The following is a 20,588-nucleotide window of genomic DNA, read 5'->3' as shown; positions in this document are numbered from 1 at the left end:
TAAGTAAAAGTTAAAATACATAACTTTTGTTTGTAATAGAGTATTTCTGCACTTTGGTACAAAATTGGTACTTTAAATTGGCCTCAAAACGCAGCGACCCCTCAGAATCAAAATGTAAACTGTACAAGTTAGACATATAGTATTTAACAGCCCGCTTTACAGTATTACAGTTAAATGACTGTATAATTATTTTAAGCTGGAGCTCCAGTCATCATCCAGCAGGTTTATTTTGAGCATTTCCATGTTGATGCCTATAAGCAGGCACCATCGGGGCATAAAGCCTCCACCACCTTAGTCTGATCGAAGTGTGTTGAGTGAGGAGAAAAAAGAGGTGTCATTGAAGAAGAAATGGCAGATGGGTTGATAGACACCAGACCCCCGGCAGGCGAGAAGCGGAGGCTTGCATAAGAGCGAAGACGCCCACCTCACAGACTTGTGAGGAACGAGTGAGTCAAGAAAGCAGGAAAAAAAATCAGAAGGCAGAAACATTATCCGTCTCCTTTATATACTGTAGTGTAAAGAATATAGCGATGAAGTGAACACGAGGGGTTTAAGGGAAGGAAAAGACCGGGAGGTATTCACTGTGACATTTACTTTACTTTTCTGGGATCCATAACTGGAGATAAGGTTTCATTCATAGAGTGTCTCCTTGGTAGAGATGTGACGGCATGTTGTGTCGTATATAGTTATCAGTCTGTTAAAGTAACATAACATTTTATGAATTTAACACTTTATATTTGAAAGTCACGCCCCCACAGTGTTGGTTGTGTCCCTGCTCTTAAGAGACAAGTCAATGAACGTGTTGACTTCTGTTTTGTTTGGACAGTTGTAAAATCATTTTTGTGTTTTTCAGTAACTCCAGAGAATACCAGAGATAATATTGCAGTTTATTTTTAATTTGTTCATGACAGATTTAATGTTGTGCTGGATTGCAGTGGGAGTGTCCACGCCTACCACAGATTTAACAACACGTTCTCGCCCGGCTCGTCCCGTCTCACGTCATATGAATATTACAGGACATTGTGTGTCGTCTCTGTGAGGTTCGGACAGGCCTCTTTGTAAGCACGACATCGACGTGTTTTTAAATCACAGCTGGAAAGTTGAAGAGGCATCAGTTGATGACTCGAGGACTCTGGGAAGCTCAGCGCAGTGGAACGAGGCAGACGTCTTTTTAAAGTGTTTTTATTTAGTGTTTATGACTAAAGCCGTGGGGGTCCCATTGTCATTCTTCACTCTGAGGATATTCCAGTTTATTTTTTTGTGACAGCCAAACGCAAACATGGACATAGACTTTAAACAGAATGTAGTCTAATTTTCTTGTAGCATTTTAGTATGATTGTTATTGTATCATCCCACTTGGATGTCAGGATGACAACTTTGCTGCGTGTCTGCGGTAACAAATTAGTGTTTTTGCATAATTTGGTCACAGAGAGCAGGCAGTGCAAGATGTAATTAGTTTGTACACTAAAAATGTGCTAATGCCAAGAGACGACGAGTATTTAGCCAAGCTGCAAATTAAGTGTGAACAAGGAAATTCCCCTGACAGGAATATGTTAGCTGGCTAATTTTCAGTGTGGAGCCGACCGCAAAGTTGATATGTTTTTTTTATAAACTGGATGTTTTTTTCTTTTTTTGAATCTCATGTTATAAAGGTTAAATATAATTCACTGTCATGTTGCAGCTTTCAAAAAGGAGCTTGAGATACAATATTTCATCATCACTGCAGGTGGAAGCACACTTTGGCCACGTTTGACCACTAGGTGATGGCAGAGACTCTCGGTTGCAAACACCTCAGATCTCAGAATGAACCACAGCTCTGACATTTAACACCACACTGTCATTTCACCTCCAGAGCGATTTGCTTTAATGCTCTGTGCACACCAGCAGGACAGACATTTAACAGATTTCATAACATTTTCTCTCTCTGTTTGTCTCCAAACCTCGCCGATTGTCTGAGGCTGTATTCAAGAGCTTTGAATCAGCAGGTTGCCGGTAGATGTTTTAGTGAATTCCTCCAAGATCATGTCCAGGTGATTTATGAACACCAGTCACACACATGCAGAAAAACAAACTATGTTCATGTTACTGTGTTCTTTTATCTCAAGTCGTTTGGATTTTGAGGCTGATCAGTTTTCAAATTAAATACTTAACGTGATGGTATATTTCCTTACTGGTGATGGCAATGTTTGATCATATTTCTTTGCCAACGTTCTTGTTTTTTTTTCATCTTTATTACACAACTATATCACCCCCGAGGGCTGCGTTAGAAAATGCAGTAAACATCAGCACATTTCCATTTACTGGTACTAATTTGTATCATACCTCAAGGCTCTGTTCCCTATATACACTGGTGAGTAGGGCTGCAAGTAACGATTATTTTTATTATCATTTCATCTGACGGTTTTAAAACATTGTGAGAAATGCCGTCATCACGATTTCCTAGAGCGCAACATGACGTCTTTATTTTCCCAACACTCCAAAACGCTCCATTTACTCTAATAAATGACAAAAAGAAGCTGTAACCAGCAAATCTGTCGAAATTTCTGATTTGAAAATTATTAAAATACTTACCAATTTACTCATACTAATCTTCTTTTAATCGATTTAATACATTAATCAGGTACTTGTTGTCACTCCCAAAAGATGTCCAAGAGAGCACGTTGGCGTAATTGTTGAAATGTTGTTATTTAACAGAGGAATCGTTTTCAGAGGTGTGTTTGTGTGAATATCCAGACTGACACAAGAAAAATGTTTTCAAACACAGTATCGATCCGTCGGCCTGTTATTGAACTGAGCCGTCCAGAGATTAGGGCTGTTTTCACCCACTAATGAGTTTCATTTGCGGTGGTATTTCACGCTCTCAAAGCCATTACACTCAAATGAACATCTGTCTCCAGTTGATTTTGATCTTACAGTTACCGAAATTAAATGTCAGTGGCTGTCACCTCACCCAACCCTGAATGTTCTTCTTGCCGTCATGACTGTTTGTTGAGGCCGACCCGTAAAAAGCAGCAGGCTGTAGAGCTAAAAATGGCACTGATGGATGTCTGTATTGATGTCAGTGGAGCTTGTAGCCAGGCAGGACTGAGGATGAGTGGACTGCTGCTAAACCTGATGACATGATTTGCTCATATTGCCAGACCTGAGTCAGTAACAGTCGTTGGCTGTAGTTTTTATTTGTTTTCTGCCAAGTTCCAGTAAAGCTTCACTGTCTTTGTTTTTCTAATTGATTGTGCACAAATAGATGTTGCACCGGCATCTAAACTCTGTCAAAGGAGGCTTTTTTTTTGTGTTTTTCATGTTGTGGGACTGTTAGCAGATCGGTGTTTGTGTCCAGCGCATCATTAAACTTGGTGGCTGAGCAGCTTTTTTTAGCTGGATTTTAATTTTTTTTCAGCTCAGTGTCCAGTCGAGGTGGGAATCTCCAAGCACCTCATGATAAAAGGATTGTGGATACATTTTGATGCATTCAAATGTAGGATTTCAGTACATTTCATCTCGTATTTATGTGCTTGTATCTTCTTTCCCTGCTTCCTCTTCACCCGTCTCGCTTGTGCTGTCAGTCCCAAATGTACCGTTGTGTTTGTCCCTCGATCACCTGCTTGCACTGTGTGTTGTCGCTGTGCTGTCCGTCTGCATCAACCCCATGTCGCGTCGTGGTTCCAGAGCACAACGTGGTGCTGTGAGATGTCCCAGTTCCGTTAGTCCAGACACATCCGGGCATAACTGGATGTCTGTGAGCTCTCGGGCGAAGGGTGAATGCGGAGCTGTGGGAACCAGAGACCGGGGCCAGATGAATCGCCGGTGCTGCACGCAAACACCGCAGGGACAGATTGTTGCACTGTCGGCTACATGTAGCGTATGCTGTCAGGATTTTGCATGCAGTAAGTGAAGGTGGACATTTGTGCTGGCTGACGGTGTCAAACTAGTCTTATCCCCTTTTAGGGTTTAAATTGCAGGCCACAGAGTTTTCACCCTCCGTATAAAAATCTGGCAAACCTGAACAGCTTCTTTGAGCCACATCCTCCCGATAAATGAACCTCAGGGTGGCTGGTGTTTTTGCAAATTGATTATTTGTGTGAGTTACTGCACACCAGAAATGATAACTGGAGTAGAGCATGGCTTAGAGCATCATTTAAACCAGCTAAAGTAAGGTGGAATTATTTGCAGAGACAAATTTAAGTCTCAAAATCCTTTTCCACCTTGGAACAAGATGTGGGTGGATTACACAGCATGATGGCTTACTTATTCACAGTGGTCTCCTTTCAGCAAAGGAGCTGCTCATCCAAGGGACCACATGAGTCCCATGCTCTGGGCCAGTGCCTCGTAATGGTAGGCACACATGGCCTCAGATGAACAGAGCAGTTTGGGCTGCTAGATAGTTGGAGACATGTTGGATCCTGGTTTCTTTGCGGTGATACTCGGTATTAATTTTTGCAATGTTTGTGGGATGCAAGAAGCAGGTTACCTATATGTTTTGTTCATTTTGTTTTTCGCCTGAAGATATTTTGATGAAATCGACGAGTAGTGTGTCGCAGCTGCACGACGTCGTTTAGCAAAGTAGTTCATTGCAGTTAAACAAAACATAGAAAAGCAGAAACAAGTCAGAATTGTTCAGCTGAAAAATTACAGATGATATGCAAGCAAACAAATATATTCAAATAGTTTTGCCCCTGTTCTATTAGAATTGTATTTGCTGCAGCAGGCAATAACAAAATCCCTTAAACGTTTAGCATTCAGCAGCAGGCGTGTCCCTCAGAAGCTGGAAGAAAGAAACCGTCATCTCTTGGCCAAAAACAACACTTTAAGTTAACAATCGTGTTGGACCAACTGTTAGTTAACAAGTTCGCCGTGTCAACTTTAAAGTTTTTCTGTTCACAGCTTGAGCCAAAACATTGTGTTAGTGCAGATGTAGAACTTTCTAACAGAAAGAAAGTCCACATTCTCTGGAGTCTAAACACTCTGATCCAGGAGGAATCATTTGGAAAATATGGAACTGGGGAGTGTAAAACAACCCATGGATTTTTGGTATATGTGGATATTTACTCTTCTCTAAATCAAGTGGAAATCAGACTGACTTGCCTTAAACACATATCTTATTTCAGCAGTCTTCTCAGAACCATTACTTAGACTCAGCGGTGCATGTCTGTAGCACTTAGAGCTCTCCAGCATGCTGCACAGAAACCAGTGAACTGTCTCGTTTCTTCAGATATACACACAAACATTCGTCAATGTTTGCTGACAGAGTATCAGCCCCTTATGAACACTGCAGTGCTGAGAAGATGACATATAGATCCCGACAGACCAGCTGAAGCAGTGGCAGCAGCACCATAATTGGGTGGAGCTGTCACTTAACATGGTTAATCTCCGAGACGTCTCGTCCATCACGCTCCTCTGGAAGTATTACCTGTTCCCATCCACCAGTGTTGTATCTGTAAACAGCACATTTCTGAGATATTTAGATTTACATACAAATGTTGTACTCCACAACGAAGTAGTCCTGGCTTGAGGGAAGTTTCTAATCTTTAAAATGCTGCTGCCGTTTCAACATAAAAAAAAGAGCTTTTGGGATAAATCTAAATAACTCTTGTGTTACCTTTCGTTGCGTTTCAAAAGGCCCCTGAGGAGCCTTAAACCAACATTACCTTCCGCTGTCTCGACAGGAACATGGTCCTGTATTAGACAAATGAAGTTGTCACGCACTGGTTAATGGTTATATCACATACAAAGTCATGCGAGGACCGCTGAATCATAATCCTTGATCTTCTCTCCTGTCAAACATCAGACACTTAGAGGAGCTCATTAGAATTTCTTACTTTCAACTTAGTTCCTTTAAGTGTTCAGCATCAAATGTGGCAAGCAGGTAAGACACATTCAAAATAGATTCATTAAAGCTTATCTGGATGTTTGCTGCTGTTGGAGTCTGGTCGAAGAAATGCACATTGTATTTTTTCCATCTGTTTCACCTTCAGCCTTATCGTGTCTATTAAGTGATTTATTGGCATCTGGTTGGTCTATTTGTTTCTTGAATAAATTGAATTTATTGTCGGCTGAAACAATGTTGGTTGTTTTGGTTTTTTTGCTAATGTCAGAATGTATGGATCACGACACAGCAACAGAGTCTGATCTTCATCGATACCAGCAAGGTTATAAACAATAACTGAGGTTTTTCTGTCTGCTGCAGAGTAAAGATGAGAGTCGAGGAGACGGCCAGATGGTGAAACTATCCAAACTGAACGGAATGGGGAAGATTGAAGATGAAGGGGAAAGAAGAGAGATGATCACCCCTGCCCTTAGAGACGCGCTGACAAAACAAGGTGAGGAAAAGGATAATATGGTAATAAAAGTTCTAAATTACAAAGTTTATATGAAACAAATTAGAAACGAGGATGAACATGCTGTCAATATGGTCTATAAATGAGAGCGCTTAATTTGTTGATATGAATCTTTGACTTGTGCATGCAAAACTGTGCATTCATTTCCAAAATAACATCTGCTGAGTGTCACTGAGTAATATATTCATATTATCTAGCTGCACTGCTCCGCAACAAAAAAATCACATTACAGACCTTGCACACCAGCTGCTTGTCAGCATATCCTTAACCTTGCTCTTTCCACAAGGGCAGCAGAGTTGTAATTCACTTTAAAACATGAATTATGAGTCATGTCAGTTTTTTTTTTATTTCCACAGTAAAGCTAACAAGGATGTACAGCTTGCCAACGGAGAAATCAATCTAGATTTTCTTTCCATAAAAGTATAGTTTCATGATCAGAGTCACTGATTGAGGTGTCCCCTCTCTTTAAGTCAGGTACCTAAATATGTGGTAATGTTACATATTATATTTTGAAGGCTAATCTGAGGTGCTCCATGAGGAGAAATGTCGAGCCGGTGAATGTGTGTTGTCTAATGGCACCTAATGATGCATTGCAGTCCAATTAGCCTCTCTGCCTCCACCTGTCCTCAGGGTGCAGTACCAAGACTTTCACTCCTCTCTCCTCCCACACAAACACTCCTAGCCGGTGTCATAAAGTTCTTAATTCATCACCCAGAGCCTGTAGTTGAACTTGCATGATGTCACCTTGTCTGAGAAGAAAGTTCCTCTTGTATCCGTCCTGTAGAGATGTTTTTATACCCAGTCCTTCCAGAAAAACACGGGAGTTTTTTTGTGATTGTTGCGGGCAAAAATCCTTGATTGCGCGGCACGTTTTCTTAAAAAATGCGATGGAATATGCAAGATATTTATGCATTTTTTTGCGATGAAATTGCGGGAACTTGCAAAAACTGCGGTTTGATGAAAAAGAGAAAAAAAGTGATTCCCCAACACCCTGTTCTCACTAGGCTACTACCTTAACGTAAAGGGTCATTTCTTATTACTTCCTATGATGAGCAGCATACTACATCACAGAAAATGCTGCGAATATTTAAGTTCTCATCTTGTTTTATTTCAGACCTTAATAAACACATGGCTCAAACTTACAAAACATTGATGAGTCAAACAAGTTCTGTAGCTTTACAAAAGGAATATGCTACAACTTCTGTAAATATGAATAAATAAAATATAAAAAAATAAAGTGTGTTTCCTGTTAAAGAGATAGCTGTACAAAACAGACATCTTCTGTTAAAATAAGTGCTTCCAATGCACAAAGTGCATCTCTTACTGTACCGTACATTTACATACTACTAATATACTTACAACTGTAAGGTTTTTTAAACTAGTATGATTTTTTTGTTGGCAAATGAGACTGATTTGCGGGCTTCATCAAGGCATCATCGCGGGGTTTGCAGTTTTTTGATGATGTTCACGTCACGTAATTACGTCACTTCATAATGTTTCCATGGCAACAGGGGAAAATGGCTGCTCTTGAGTGAAGCAAACATTTTTCAACTTTCTGCTGAGATATATGTGACTTTTTTGCAAATAAATTAAATAAAATAAATATTGCCGTTTTCCGTGCAAAATATGCGGGGCTTGCATGATTTCATAATCCCCGCATATTTTGCACGAAAATCTGCAATTTCTGCGACGAAAGTGCGGCGTATTTGAATTATGCAATCGCATAATCGCATTTTTCTGGAGGGACTGTATACCTGTTTCATTAGATGAAAATGTCTGCTGGATTTGAGGATGAGACATTTACTCACTGAAACCTCAGTGAAGTCTCAAATCTCTGATTACACATGCATGCCCAGGCAACAATACTTTTAATCCAGTATTTTTTGTTTGTTTTTTCCGTTAGATTAAGGAGATGTGAAACTGTATGTATATTTTAAGAAAAGTGCCGCGTGAGATTCATGTCACTCTCGCCTCTATGTGAATGCTTTAACTCTGAGTAAAGCTCAATATTTATGATATTGCATCTGTGTTTTGGTAAATGAAGCTACATGTAGTGTATCCATATGTTCTCTGTGTAGGTGTTTGCCTCTCATAAGGCCCGAGACTCTCAGTTGTTGACTCATTAGCGCAGCCTGAAACATTTTACAATCTCTCCTCTCTTTAGTCCATTCACAAGTATAACACAGGCCAGTCATTTTCAGCCAAACCCCCCCCCCCACTGTTTGCTTACACAACAGTCTATAAATAGGACTCTGTGAGGAAGACTTCACTTTATTTGACCAAATGGTGACCTATTTCATGGTGATTGTGTTGGCAAAAGTCGGTCCCCGGGGACAGTTTGTTTTATCTGCAATAAAAGAATGAAGGATGAAAGTTTTGGCATTGTTTTAACGATACTGTGTCTTTTGGTCGCTGTATTTTCTGCGCCGCCATTTTCTGGCACGACACGGATGCAAAAGTCACTCTTCCGATTGAAACTCTCGTGTCGCGTCCAAGAACGTTTTAACGTAGTGCTGCACGCAAGAATCTACAGATGATGTTTAAAACTTGTACACCTGTACCCAAAATCTGTTTCTTTAGAAATGCATTCGCAAAGAATAAACGTAGAGGGCAGACATGCATTTAAAAACAGTCACTGTAATGGATTAGACCACAGGAATCTCGTCAGCTATAAACCAAGGTGAACGCTTTTTTGTTTTTCTTTCTTCCACATGATTTATGAGCTGGCACACGTGTGAGTAAGGAGGTAAAAATGAGGTCATATCCAGGTCCATAAGCATTTACAGGAAAGCAGGGCTCTAAAAATTTCTCATCAGAATATTCAGATTGTGCAGTCGAAATACTGAAATGTTATTTTGCCAAGTGTCTCTTTGTTTTATTGTTGGAAATCTAGTACCTGTGAGATCCTGATACAGGATGCTGCAGACCTGTCCAAACAAATTAGGCTTTATTTTCCAGCTCTTTGATTATTCACATCCTCCCCTTGCTCATTTTTATTTCCCTCAGAGCTCAGAGTAGAGGACAGGATATCGCAAATCAAAGTATAAATTGTCTGCAGAACTGTCAATAGTGTTGTACCAAAATCGCTCGGGCACCACTGAATCTGTGCTTTACAAATTAGAGGCCCTGTGGGTAAAGACTTGTTCCTCTTTAGAAGTTATTTGTAGCGGCAGGCCACCTGTGAGCCTCGGTTGATTAGATCTAGTGGCAATTTATCTTTAAAGAGTTGTTAGAGAAGCAGGTGGTCACTAATATAATCAAAGAAACAGATGTTTTATTAACAGGCTTTGAATTCGTTGTCAATCTGTTTTTGATTTTGATGACACGTCTCCAAACGCATGCCTGTAATGAACACCTGTGCATGAGGGCCACGAACATCAGCACTTTCAGGCTTTATTGGTGTTCACCCTCCTGGTGAAGCTGTTGGTCTTTTTTCCTTGATGCATTACACGTTAAAGTGTAACATTTCACAGCACATATTCTACTCTTGCAGCGATAACAGAGAAAGGGGGGGGAAAGGAACAGACTTTCTTTTCTTCTCTCCATCCACCTCCCACTCACTCTGGCTCCATCCTCTCCAGTGACACATTAAAGGATGTGAGGGCATTGGAAATCAATTTTCCTAGGAAACACAAGAGGGGAAATGTTGCTTACATTAAAATCATTAATAGTTAAATAAACTGCCTGCAGGTCCAGTTCCTTACTGTTATTTCCACAGTCTTGTTGGCCTGGGATTATATATTTGTATGTATCTTGCAGTTGCTAGGCTCGAGGTTAAAGGAGGCCGTGTGCTCTCGAGGTGTTTTCAAGTGGAAAAAACAATTTGATGCTAGTCAGCATGTTTTTTCTCCTAAAGAAAAAAGGTAAAACAAACATTAGTTGAGAAAAAAGACACTCAATTCTGTATTTGTGCAGTTATTGTTATCAAGAAACTCAAAAAACATCCTTGATTATTGTCAAGCCGTTTCATTCAGGTGCTTAATCAAATAATTTGTATTTTCATCCTTTGGCCATCTCTGAAAATAAACTCTAAACAGCTTTAATGAATCACATTAAAGGGATATTCCGGTGTAAATTTAATCCATGGTCTAAATCACCATGAAACTGTGTTAGACTTCCTCTCGAGAGATCAAGTTAGCAGACCGCAAATTTACGGAGTTTTATCAACCTCAGAAACGACCGCACGACAACAATACACTGCAGTAAATGGATCCAAATATAAACCGCCACCAAAAAGCCACAAATAATGTTCAGAACAGCACCAAACTTCAGCAACAGTACAAATAGGGTCTCAGCACATAGTCCGGGGCATCTAACCTCCGCTAGCTTAGCTGGATTTCTACTGAAAAGCTGACTAAATTTACCACTCTTCTGCAGCAGCTTCCTGTTGACGGGAAGTCCCGACGAGTCGATTACCGAGTGCAGTAGAGTTCCGTGGCTCATGGATGAAAATGTATGATTATGACTCCATGGAAAAGCAATCAAAGTTCATATGTGTCTTACCTGCCAGTTTATAACAGTTATTATCGAGAGCGGACTGGGAAAAGAACGGAATTGAGCGTTTCTAACCGCACTCGGTAATCGTCGCGTCGGGACTTCCCCGACCCGGAAGCTGATGGAGGAGAGTTGAAATCTGTTTTTAGCTTCACAATAGAAATCCAGCTAAGCTAGCGGAGGTTAGATGCCCCGGACTATGTGCTGAGACGCTATTTGTACTGTTGCTGAAGTTTGGTGCTGTTCTGAGCATTATTTGTGGCTTTTTGGTGGCGGTTTATATTTGGATCCATTTACTGCAGTGTATTGTTGTCGTGCAGTCGTTTCTGAGGTTGAAACTCCGTAAATTAGCGGTCTGCTAACTTGATCTCTCGAGAGGGAGTCTAACACAGTTTCACGGTGATTTGGACCATGGATTAGACTTACACCAGAATATCCCTTTAAGATCTGTGGAAGCAGAGGGAGTTCATACACACCCTGACACAAATCATGCTGTGTTTTAACTATTTCAGCTACAAGGATTTAAAATCAAAGCCCATAAAATGGCCCAAATAAAACGTCACTACCTGGATTCCACGTCAGGCGGTTCTGCTGCTGCATAGCTTAAATATAAAAGCCCCTTAAAATATTGGGACTTTAAAGTGAGCCCTCCTCGATTCACCCAGAAGCAATCCCCATGTTCTGCTATTTACTGAGCAGATTAAGTGTTAAATGATTCAAAGATAAAAGTGTTCTCTTTGACAGACATCACAGAGGAGGGTTTGTTACAGAACAGACCTGCAGGGACTCACCCAAACGTGACCATTCGTGGCTTCTGGTTTTAGGCTGGTGGTAATTCAAGAGGATAGAGAGGCAGACTTGTGAAGAAAGTGAATTTGAAACACTTTATCCTCCTTTTGTGCTGAGGGGGAATTTGAAACGCCATCCCCTCCTTCTCACTGTGGACGTGCCCTTGAGCTGCCATTAGTCACTTTATTGGAGATGTTCAGTGGCCTATCAGAGGGACTGTGAACGAAGATGACTCTGTGAATGCTGAGCAGGGCTTTTGTTAATGCACCAGTCAAAGTAGATATTATCTCCACTGGTATATGTATTGATTATCTGCTGAATGTGGCCTCGTTGTTCTGGGTCAGAGAAGTGTTTAACGGATTAAAAAATTCCTCTCACATGTTGTTCTGTCTCGTTCTGCGCAGGGTACAAACTAATTGGAAGTCACTCGGGAGTGAAGTTGTGTCGATGGACCAAGGTAACGGATCTTACCCTTCTCAATAAAACATGAGAGTTTGTGAAATACTGAATGCATGAATCACAATAAAGCTGTTGTGTCTTATTGCTAGTCTATGTTGCGGGGGAGAGGAGGCTGTTACAAGCACACGTTCTATGGTATCGAGTCCCACCGCTGCATGGAGACGACCCCCAGCCTCGCCTGTGCTAACAAGTGTGTCTTCTGTTGGAGGTACGTGCCTGAGGAATAAAGCCAGAATCTTTTGACATATTAATAAACAAGGCCAAGTACCTCTGCTAACTCATCAACCTTGGTTAAACAAAAACAACTGATGCTGTCTTCACCTTTCTCTTCCTCGTCTTACTTATTCACCTAGTTAGTCCAGCTGTCGCTGAGCGACGACTTCTCTTTGGCAAACAAGTAATTGATTTACGTGCGGAAGACTAACGGCCAGCGTAAATGCGAGGCCTAAAGGTGGACACTGATTCATCGCGACATTAGCGCGAGACGAGCCCGTTCACTCCCCTCAAGTTCCATTTGAAAAGGTGACCGTGTTGAGCGCTGAAAGGTCGCTGTCAGAATGTGCTGCGGAGAACTGCCACGCTGTCACCGCAGATATGCCAGTGTCTCTTAAGGCAGAAATGTGGGATGACAGGAAATAAGCAGTTTCAGGGGCCGAGATGTATTGTTGCAGCTGCCCTCTCCATCCACCTCTCTCTGTCGCAACAGGTGGAATTAGACTTGATGTGTGAGGCCAGCATGTGTGGAGTGAGTGCGTGCATATGCATGCGACAAACCAGACAGTTTTGTAATTCCCTCGGGATTTGTTGTTGCACCTAGACATCACACTTACAGAGTCAGAGGGTGTTATTAACACCTAAAGGAGGTGTGATCTTTTACAGAAGGATGCACTCATTCACTCCACGTTTGTGTAGTGTGAAAATATGCATTAGCCTTCATTATCCACTTTCAGTTTGTGAATAAACTTGTTTTGGTCTTGACATTTTGTCACATTGTTAGAAGGATGCTCCTGTCAATCCAGTGAAATAACTGTTATTTGTGTCAAGTCGAATGGCCTGAATCTATCTAAATCGAAGTAACGCCTTGGAGTGATACTATCTGTCAGTCAAGAGCTCCAGTAGGCAGCAAACAAGTGGTGTAGTCAAAGTGTCTGCTGTTATTACCTACCTGTTCATCTGTGTGCCCCACTGACAGACATCACACCAATCCTGTGGGCACAGAGTGGCGCTGGAAGATGGATCCTGCAGGAAAAAATCCTGCAGGACTCCCTGGAGAAGCATCAGAACATGATCCGACAGTTCAGAGGTTGGCGATACTATAAATCTGTTGTTTAGAAAATAGAATATCTGACAAATCCTTACATTTAAGAAGCTAGAACCAGAACATTTCTGACATTTTTGCTAGAAAAAAATGACTGAAATGATAAATCAACTTTCAAAAAAGTTGTCAACTGATATTCTTTGATTTTACTGATCAATTAATCAACTCATAGTTTCACCTGAGACGTGATTGTTCTCTCCTTTTCCATCTCCTCCTTTAACGTTCTCCAGCAGACTGTCGATCCATCAGCTGCACTGTTGAGTTCACATCATACATTTTATTCCTTGTCAAAATAAACATTAGACTCTATAGCACACATCTGAACACTTTGCCTCTTTACAAGCTTCAATTTACTGCTCGTGACTTCTTGTAACCTCCTGTGTAATGAAGCACAGTGAAGATCAAATAACTGATGTTCTGTCAGCTGTTGCTCCACGCCCTATCTACGCTACCTCATCAATCACTTCTCATCATAAACACACACACAAACTTTCCCCATCTGGTGCATGCACTGTGAATTATTTGTCAAAACTTTTATTTTCTCCAAACTTTTACTCACAACATTTGAGCTTAAAGGGATATTACGGTGTAAGTTTAATCCATGGTCTAACACACCGTGAAACTGTGTTAGACTCCCTCTCGAGAGATCAAGTTAGCAGACCGCTAATTTACGGAGTTTTATCAACCACAGAAACGACCGCACGACAACAATACACTGCAGTAAATGGATCCAAATATAAATCGCCACCAAAAAGCCACAAATAATGCTCAGAACAGCACCAAACTTCAGCAACAGCACAAATAGGGTCTCAGCACATAGTCCGGGGCATCTAACCTCCGCTAGCTTAGCTGGATTTCTATTGTGAAGCTAAAAACAGATTTCAACTCTCCTCCATCAGCTTCCGGGTCAGGGAAGTCCCGACGTGACGATTACCGAGTGCGGTTAGAAATGCTCAATTCCGTTCTTTTCCCTGTCCGCTCTCGATAATAACTGTTATAAACTGGCAGGTAAGACACATATGAACTTTGATTGCTTTTCCATGGAGTCATAATCATACATTTTCATCCATGAGCTGCGGAACTCTACTGCACTCGGTAATCGACTCGTCGGGACTTCCCGTCAACAGGAAGCTGCTGCAGAAGAGTGGTAAATTTAGTCAGCTTTTCAGTAGAAATCCAGCTAAGCTAGCGGAGGTTAGATGCCCTGGACTATGTACTGAGACCCTATTTGTACTGTTGCTGAAGTTTAGTGTTGTTCTGAGCATTATTTGTGGCTTTTTGGTGGCGGTTTATATTTGGATCCATTTACTGCAGTGTATTGTTGTCGTGCGGTCGTTTCTGAGGTTGATAAAACTCCGTAAAATTAGCAGTCTGCTAACTTGATCTCTCGAGAGGGAGTCTAACACAGTTTGACGGTGTGTTAGACCATGGATTAAATTTACACCGGAATATCCCTTTAAACTGCACTCAGGGTTCTATAGAGAATGAACTCAATTAGAATTGCAGTATGTTATGGTTTATAGTGTAAGAATCAGCTCTGTGCTCACATTTCCGGCTCTATTTGTGCTACTTGTGCTAATGCTATTGGCATTTAGGACTTAATTTTTCTGGCGGCTTCCAGCATTGGCTGAGGATGGCTGGTTGGACGCCCAAAGCTCAGTGAAAATTGAATTTAGTGATCATCCTGTCAGTCCTCCCTAAGCAGATTTTCCTGAAGAGGTTTTGATAAATGTTGTCAAAACATGGTGGTGACACATTAATCAGACATTTATCAAGGCAAACAAGTATTGGTTGGCTTGTGTTCCCCATAGATTTAAAGGTTTTAAACAAGATCTTCACTGTTGATGGATTGTTTATAATGTGGGGAAATTTATGCATCAATACGCTTTTCACTTAAAAGATTTGTAAATGAATCTCTTCGCAAAATATTGTGAAATATGCCCGGCACAGTTTCCCAAAATATGAGGCGATGTTCACATTTCTTGCTTTCTCTGATCACATGTCCAAAAGCCAAAGACTTTCAACTTAAAATGATATAATATAGAGAATCAGATAGATAGATAGATAGATAGATAGATAGATAGATAGATAGATACTTTATTTATCCCAAGGGAAATCAGCGACTTCTCACAGCAGCTGTAACATTGATACATTTATTCGATTCGATACATTTGATACATTTACCTGATGATCTAGTTTTTTTGTCAATTGACTGATCATTCCAGCACAAAATGTTTTTTTCTTCAGCTGCATGTTTGTGTTGTGACTTGTTACAGAAAGTTACAGATATTTCATCACCATATTTGAGAAGACAATGAATCACAGATGAACAATTGGCACAAAATAGTTTTGTCCTCCTCAGTACTGTTTGTTTTTTGAGCTTCTTTCACTGCAGCATCAGTTGCAAGTACAGCAATAAGCTCTTGCATCGCCCCACTCCAAACTACACCCTGTTCATTATTTAACAGGTTACACTGCATAGTTAACACTTGGTTTTCTGTGACATGACTCTGGCTGTGCAGCCCGTCGAGACTTGGAACAAATTTAGCCTGCAGATCCCTTTCGGCACAGACACTCACACACACACACACACACACACACACACCCAAAGACTGTTCTCAAATCCAATCTCAGTTTGTCTTCTTTTCAGTTAATCTCATTGTTTATTTCTTTTGTTTTTTGCGTAACTCAAACTGAAGCCAGAAGCCAGTACCTACAGTACACTGATGTAAAAAAAGATTACATAGCTGACATATAAATGAACCTCCAGCCTATATATTCATAAGGACTGTCTTGATTCTGCAACCTCACAGTCAGAAGGCTGCCTCTCTAACCTCAAAGCCACTGCTGGTCCCATTATAAAACAGAGAAGCAGTGGTACTCAGGAAATGACACAGATGCCAAATGCTAAAAGCTTTCGAGACGTATCTTCTTCAAAGGGCTACTTTTATAGCTAATGTCATTCTCAGAGCAGTCATCCACGATGTTTCATAATGCGTGTCATCATAGAAGATGTCATTTCCTGATGTGATTATAATGGAACAATAGCACACATAAGCTAATGTTGACAGTAAGCTGCTTCTAAGTTCACTTAGCATTAAAGAAAAAAAAAAACCACATTGTTGCAAAAATGATTACAGTTTCATTGTTTTGTGCATAAGATAACAAAACATACATTTTCAGCAAAGCTTTGCAACTCCAATTAGAAACAAACTAGAGCACAGAGCACTATATTATCACTTTCATCCATAATTTTCTTTCCAGTCGCACTATAAAATCACATTCGGCAGCCGTCATCTCCATTTACAATCAACAGAGGTAAATTTTTATGACGTCTAGCACAATGAGCTATCCAGACAATGTCTGTGAAAACCCACAGTGTGGTTAAGCTGCTGGTTTCTGCTCTGACTACCTGATGATGTGCTGCTTAAAAGGTCTCATCAATTAGCAGCTTTAAACATCAATCAACTGTTTATAATGAGAAGTTATTAGTCAACATTTAAATGCGGTGCCGGCTTAAGTTTTGTCTCTCAGGTCCTTCTACCTGTAAAGACTTGAGACAGAAACTTGGAATATAACACTGTTAATTGGATTATTTTAAACTATAAAACAACAGAATTTACCATGCAGTACATTTGCATATGAGAAGGAATCTTTAGCAGCTAAGTCGATGCATAAATTAAATATTCTGCTCTGTGATTCTTTTAGCTACAACAACACAAAACTTACATTTTTAGAATTGACTCACTCAGTCAGTCATGCATACTGTACTTCTGCACTACACCCTTCCATCCAAGCACATTTGACCTGGTTTAGTATTAAAAAGTAAATGCATCGAGTAGACACCAAACAAATGTGTGAAATGTGTTTCCTGAATTGCACATCTTGGGCAAATTTATGAGGTGAACAATTAATCAAACTAGAGGATAAAGACTAAACCATCTTCTGTGAGTATCAGTGTCAAACCAAAGGTGATGCAGGTGAAGATCAGACGACACTAAAGGTCTTTGATTCCCTTGAATCTATTCTAATTCCCTAACGATCATTACACAGCTTGTAAAACCGCCCTACGTCCTCGCTGACAGACTTTGTATCTGAGCGATCCACTTCAGAAAGGAGCACTCCTCACCTTCCCAAAGGACCTCCAGGGAGGTTAGAATATAATGGGATTTCACATCACTAATACCAAAAGATGTATACTTTTAATGAGGTTTCTCACACTTGTCTTAACACACTTGCACCGTCCTCCTCAGCTGGTTGTTATGAACACAGTTAAATGGTATTTCTCCTGAGGGAAAGTTTGACGTCTTTGTAGCTGTTGCAGGATGTAATTTGTCCTCGAAAGATAGATGACAGAGTAACAGCTGATTTTTCTGTGCGTCATCCGTAGAAAACTTTGCAAATGTATCAATAATTCAGAGACTGTTTTTATAAAGCTCATGAAGGCAACAGTCCAAAGTCTTATTTGATTAAGATTCGCTGCATGTACTTTTAAATTAACTGGCAGCTGCTGTAGCTTCAGTAATATCACATTAAATCCCCGTGACAGAGTGTGAAACTTTTCCCCTCAAGCTTTTACTGTTTGTTTATTTCCTGTCGCCATCAAATCCCATACTTTATACTGTGGGCAGAAAGCAGGCTTATATGCTTATATATTGCTTCTTGCATGTTTACTTGACACTCTCTACCTGCCCACCCCCTCTAAATCCCAAAAGATGTGCATATTCAAATGAAGATGCACCTCATCGCTCTGCTCCTTGTTGGTTTAATGTCCCAGGCGCTTTTTTTTCATTAATCTAACTTTGCTCGGCAAAGGAAATCAGTGTTATTTACTGCAACATTTAATGCCTAAGGCTGAGGTTTAAACTCTGTTTTGATGAAGCGGTTACCTCTGGGACTGAAAAATGAAGCCGATGCAGAGGTGCCACAAACATTTCCTGCAGTTCCTCAAATGGTCACTTGAGGCTCCAACAGTGAGTCAATCCCCATAATTGAAATGCCAAACTTTACAGTAGAATTGATCGTGTTTACAGCCTGGTGCAAAACACGGTTTTGGTCTCTAAAGCTAATTTTCCTCTTCATTAAAACTCTACAGGGGATTGAATATTTGTATAACTTTTATTTTATCAAAGCCAGGAGTCGGGCGGAGTCAAGGACTGCCGAAGCCACCATGCTGTTCTTCTCACACGTTACGTGTTTTATGCTTCTTGGTTGTCTTCTCAACTGTTACTCAATTGTTTTCCCTTTTTCGTATTTAATGATCTTCTAGCTGTAGTTATTTAAACTTTATAACAGTTATCCTTCATACTCAGGAACTTGCGCTGAGCATATTTTTACAGCACCCTGAAGTCTTCTGCTTCACTGAACATAGGGAGAGTCCAAGACCACCCACTGGAAGAGAGAGAGGGGGGAAGTGGAAGAGAGATGATGAACTGGGCTTTGGGCCCAACTCTCGAAGCTCAAACTTTTACTGTTTCTCCTCTCTCCATTTTTCAGCAGCACCACACGTCTCGCTTCTGCCTTTTTGGGTTGTATGCAATTGCTCAGCTTGACCTCACTTCAAAGTCTGACCTCCCGCTGTTCACTCTCACAGTGCTCTTAAACTTTGCGGTGCTCTGATTTATGCTTCCAGATGTTAGGCTCCTTATTTTATCGTTGGGAGACACTGATTAAGTCAAAAGGTGGAGCTGACTCCACAACCTTTCTCACTCCAGGTGTCCCCGGAGTGAAGCCCGAGAGATACGAGGAGGGCTTGGCAGTCAAACACTGTGCACTCTCCCTTGTGGGGGAGCCAATCATGTACCCCGAAATCAACACTTTCATCCGCCTTCTCCACTCCCACCACATCTCCAGTTTCCTGGTCACCAATGCGCAGTTTCCACAGGAAATCAGGTACGGGCAAAACAGGAGTGTGGATGTTGCTATTTCTTCTCTGCTCTCAAAATATCCATTCCAGCCAGCCTGTTTTGGCAAAATATGATTCAGCGGTATATTTTTATTCACTGCCATTCGCAAGCTCTTTTCTTTGAAGTCTCAGAGGATGAATTGGAAAGTAGGGAGTGTGAGTGTGTCTTAGGCTCTAAGCAGGTAGATTATTCCATAGCAGGAAGGATCAAAGGTTCAGCCTCCACAAGTGCTCTGTGTGTTCTTAACAAGGAGGCTACAATGCTGTTAAGTTGAGCTGTTTATTGTATCGGAACATAAATAATCAGCAGTACTTTGTTGAGCTAAATTAAACTTTTAAAGCTGTGAGCAGCATAAACAAAATCACAGTAATTTATTAGGCTGGCACAAGTAGTTCTAATTACCTGCTTATGATAAACGAGCATTTCACACCTGAGTGTTCTTCTTCTTCTCTTCTGTATTTATTGGTGGATCTCAAACCAGATTTTAAGGTGCCATCAGCCACCGACTGTATCAGAGTTTGCAAATGCTCTTGTTTAGTTGATGAAAGCAATTTGGCTCCATATTAATGGCTCTATTTATTGATAGAATTTCACCAATTGATAGTCAATAATATACAAGTTTCCCAATATTGTGCAGATAATTTATCAGTCAGATACACATCACCTATCTCTAGTCACAAGTTTCAGTGTAGACATGTCTGAACTTTTGCACATTTAACTGAATCTGTCGGCATGACCAGATGCCACAAAAGAAAAGGGAGACATTTTTTTATACAAGTTGGGTGAACTGGCCCTTTAAACCAGTGTTGCTTACTGGTCATGCAGCCTTTCTAATGACCACTTGCTGCTGGTTCAACAGGAGGTCTTATTGTTCTAAAGTGATCAGGAATCATCTTACGTTTTTCCACAAAAAGTGAGGTTCTGTAGGTGATGCCACTGACGCTACAACCATTCTTTTGCTGTCTGTAAGTTTACCTGTCTGATAGTCTGAAGTGCCGCATTGTATATCGTAACCCAGCTAGAAGAGTTTGGGTATTCAGGTTCCGCATCGATGTTTCTTTGACAGAGGAGTTCAACACGGGGTCAGTTCCTAGAGGCATGCACCTACAGAAACTGTATGAAAAATTCATGAAAGACAGTAACACCTCAGATGGCTTTCATGCAACAGATCAACAATACACACACACATAAAAAAAGTTTTGTGTCTGAGGAAGAAAAGCACTGAATTGACCTCAGAGTGTCATTATTCTCTGCATGATGGCTTCTATTCAGCACGCTGTCAGGGCA

At 40.8% G+C, this 20,588-nt stretch overlaps 1 protein-coding gene across 1 annotated transcript in view; it reads left to right on the top strand.

The window, feature by feature from the left end:
- tyw1 (tRNA-yW synthesizing protein 1 homolog (S. cerevisiae)) overlaps positions 1-20,588 on the top strand; it is a 52,586-nt gene that overhangs the window by 6,637 nt on the left and 25,361 nt on the right. The window contains 6 exon segments of the mRNA XM_030407336.1: positions 6,185-6,317; positions 12,023-12,075; positions 12,167-12,285; positions 13,270-13,318; positions 13,320-13,380; positions 19,110-19,287. Coding sequence (XP_030263196.1) covers positions 6,185-6,317; positions 12,023-12,075; positions 12,167-12,285; positions 13,270-13,318; positions 13,320-13,380; positions 19,110-19,287 — 593 coding nt within the window.

Source organism: Sparus aurata, chromosome 2 (assembly GCF_900880675.1).
Source record: "Sparus aurata chromosome 2, fSpaAur1.1, whole genome shotgun sequence".
Classification (NCBI taxonomy): Eukaryota; Metazoa; Chordata; class Actinopteri; order Spariformes; family Sparidae; genus Sparus; species Sparus aurata.
Note: the sequence above shows the minus strand (reverse complement) of the source record. Positions and strands in the feature narration are given on the sequence as shown.